The following is a 3018-nucleotide window of genomic DNA, read 5'->3' as shown; positions in this document are numbered from 1 at the left end:
AGTCAGTCGTTCAGGTCCTGCATGTCTCCGATGTCAGAGTACAGTGATTTCACATTGATCAAACCCAGCAGCACCACAGACTTTAAAGAAGTCATTAGTGTTCTGGACGCGTCGTTACCCGACAGCACCTGGACCTTTGAGAGCCAGCAGGTGAGCTAAAAATTAGATTTCAATAAACATTTCCACAACATTTATACTATATATTTAACGAGCATAAAATTAATAGATGGGCGATTCGTTCATTTGTTCCCAGAAAACTAAAACATTTCAGATCTTTTTCTCTTTTTTTTTTCTTTTTTTTTTTACTTAAACTTACAAGGTTGAAGATTTCTTCATTTTCTCTAATGGACAATTTGTTTCATACCAGGCATTAAAACATACTATGTTGCAGAAGTGCACTAATCACTTATTTATCCATCTTATTCTTACTGTTTCTTGCCATCTGTCGTTTTGACTGCGCTTCAGTTTTTCAGCACCGCTGGCCTGGACAGCGACATTATGTTACTGAGACGGCTGGAGCACCGGGATTGTTTTTGTTTGGATGCCTCTACTGTAGAAACAATGAATGAATGAATGAATGAATGAATGAATGAATGAATGAATGAATGAATGAATGAACATTGTAAATAACAGTAATTTATTATCCCTTACGCCAAATCGATTGTTTGTTCCTATATGTTTAAGGGCTTTTTATAAAAAAAAAAATTTAAAAACGTCCACTAGGACTTGCAAAGTTTTACAAGGCTAAAAGTTACCCTTGCCTCAATCAACCCTTCAATTTAAAGCGTAAAACCCACCAACATTAACCAAAATCTATAAAACTAGGTGGATCAAGGCACACACACACACACACACGCACGCACGCACACACACACACACACACACACACACACACACATGCACGCACGCACGCACACACACACACTTGTATTTACAACATATCACTGTTAAACGTTTTGATAATAATCTGTAGATCTTTTTATTTAATTTTTTTAAATGTCTCTCGTGGGCCTTAACAAGCTATTTTGTTGTTCTTTTGTATTTCATTGTTGTTGAATTTTTGCAGCACACTATGTATTTGTAAAAAAAATGAAAGAAAGGAAAGACAGAAATAGAAAAAAAACATTATTTGGATCAAAACCTTTAAAATGAAACTAGCTTTCCTTAAGGTGTAGATCCAGTATTCATTTATTTACCACTTTACTTATTTACGTGATGTTTCGCCTGCTGTGATTCCTGCTGTAGCTTTGTAGGGCACGCTCGGCTTCCTGCGATTGGACTGATGGGCTGGAAGATGGAGACCAATAGCTCACAGAATTGTACAAAGAGATCTAGTCCTTCCCCCACTCGCTCTCCTCACAGCAACCCTCACTGTGCTCAGAGCCGGAGAGGAGATGCATTTCGTACATGAGGTCTTTATCATGCGTTCTGTTAGTCATAATTGATCTAATTGTCAAAGAATTTCCGTATTAATGATGACATCAAAGTCATGATTACGTGGATGAATATATTCATGGGAAATACAAAATTGTAGCGGACCGGGCAGCTACCGTGGATGACAAAGAGAATGAGATATCGAGAGTGGAAATGGCTTGGGCTTTGGTGCTATCATTTCGTTCTGTTGAGGATTACAACAGAAGGACAGACTCGCTACAGCATCCCGGAGGAAGTGAAACGGGGCTCTGTGGTTGGAAACCTGGCGAAAGACCTCGGTTTGGGATTATCAGACATTTTGGACCGTAAGCTCCGTGTCGCCTCTGAGGCTGGCGAGCAGTATTTCAGCGTGGATGCGGGGAAGGGCGAGCTGGTGGTGAATGACAGAATAGACAGAGAGGCTTTATGTGGACAAAGCGCCAGCTGTATTCTATCACTGCAAGTTGTGACAGAGAATCCACTACAGCTGTACCGGATAGAAGTGGAAGTAAAAGACATAAATGACAACTCTCCGGTTTTTATTAAAGAAGAGCGGCATCTAAAGATAGCTGAATCCACCGCTGCTGGTGTACGCTTTCCTTTGGACACCGCGCAGGATCAGGATTTTGGTAGCAATTCAGTTAAGTCGTACACCTTAAGTAAGAGCGAATGTTTTAGCTTGAAAATGAAGGAACTGTCTGGTGACCGACATGTTCCCGAGCTCGTGCTGGAGAAACCGCTAGACCGAGAGAAACAGAGCGTACATCAGTTGTTACTGACGGCGTTAGACGGAGGCAGCCCTGTGAAAACCGGAACCACAAATATCATTGTGACCGTGTTGGACAATAATGACAATGTCCCGGTGTTTAAAAGGACGTTGTATAATATCTCTGTGCCTGAAAATAGCGCCGTTGGTTCTGTGCTTGTTCAAGTTGAAGCCGCAGATGAAGACGAGGGAGTCAACGCAGAGATCGAGTACAGATTTGCTGACAGCACACCCCCGTCGCTGCTGTCCATTTTTAAGATGAATTCAGATACGGGGGAAATTATCTTATTGAACGCGATAGATTATGAGAGCAGCAGCAAGATCGAAATAAGTGTCACTGCAAAGGACAAAGGAATTCCAGAAATGGAGGGTCATTGTCGCGTACAAATAGTTGTAATAGACGTCAATGATAACGTGCCAGAAATAATGTTAACTTCCAAGCCCAGCCCTGTACGAGAGGACGCACCAAAAGGTACAGTGGTAGCTTTAATAAGTGCACGTGACCTCGACTCCGGTAATAACGGCAATGTAGCATTAAAACTTGCACATGGGTCTCCTTTCAGTTTGAAAGCTTCTTTTTCAAACAATTATGCCCTGATTACTGCTGGTGTTCTAGATCGAGAAAAAACTGCAGAATATAATGTTGAGATAACAGCGACCGATGCAGGTTCCCCGCCTCTGTCAAGTAAGAAAACTGTTCGTGTCAGCATCACTGATGTAAATGACAACCCACCTATTTTTAATCAACCCTCCTATAATGTATATGTAAAAGAGAATAGATTACCAGGATCTATACTTTATTCAGTATCAGCGTCTGATCTGGATTCTGGTGAAAACGC

The 3018-nt window shown here is 41.3% G+C and overlaps 2 protein-coding genes across 14 annotated transcripts in view; both read left to right on the top strand.

Annotated features, from left to right (window-relative positions):
* The window catches only part of LOC103471737 (protocadherin gamma-C5-like), a 276959-nt gene that overhangs the window by 254155 nt on the left and 19786 nt on the right, over window positions 1-3018 (top strand). Inside the window, exon 1 of one of the 11 annotated variants that reach the window (XM_017307051.1) lies at window positions 1176-3008. The exons of the other annotated variants lie outside the window; for them this stretch is intronic. Within the exon in view, the coding sequence (XP_017162540.1) occupies window positions 1556-3008 (1453 nt within the window). The 5' untranslated portion in view covers window positions 1176-1555. Of the gene's footprint in view, window positions 1-1175; window positions 3009-3018 lie in introns of those variants that run through there. 11 annotated transcript variants of the gene reach the window in all.
* LOC103471331 (protocadherin gamma-C5-like) overlaps window positions 1-3018 on the top strand; it is a 16667-nt gene that overhangs the window by 12483 nt on the left and 1166 nt on the right. Inside the window, exon 2 of one of the 3 annotated variants that reach the window (XM_008420257.2) lies at window positions 15-259. The exons of 1 other annotated variant lie outside the window; for it this stretch is intronic. In XM_008420257.2, the coding sequence (XP_008418479.1) occupies window positions 15-159 (145 nt within the window). In that variant the 3' untranslated portion in view covers window positions 160-259. Of the gene's footprint in view, window positions 1-14; window positions 260-3018 lie in introns of those variants that run through there. One more of the 3 variants, XM_008420256.2, reaches the window with a different exon arrangement.

Source organism: Poecilia reticulata, linkage group LG10 (assembly GCF_000633615.1).
Source record: "Poecilia reticulata strain Guanapo linkage group LG10, Guppy_female_1.0+MT, whole genome shotgun sequence".
Lineage (NCBI taxonomy): Eukaryota > Metazoa > Chordata > Actinopteri > Cyprinodontiformes > Poeciliidae > Poecilia > Poecilia reticulata.
Note: the sequence above shows the minus strand (reverse complement) of the source record. Positions and strands in the feature narration are given on the sequence as shown.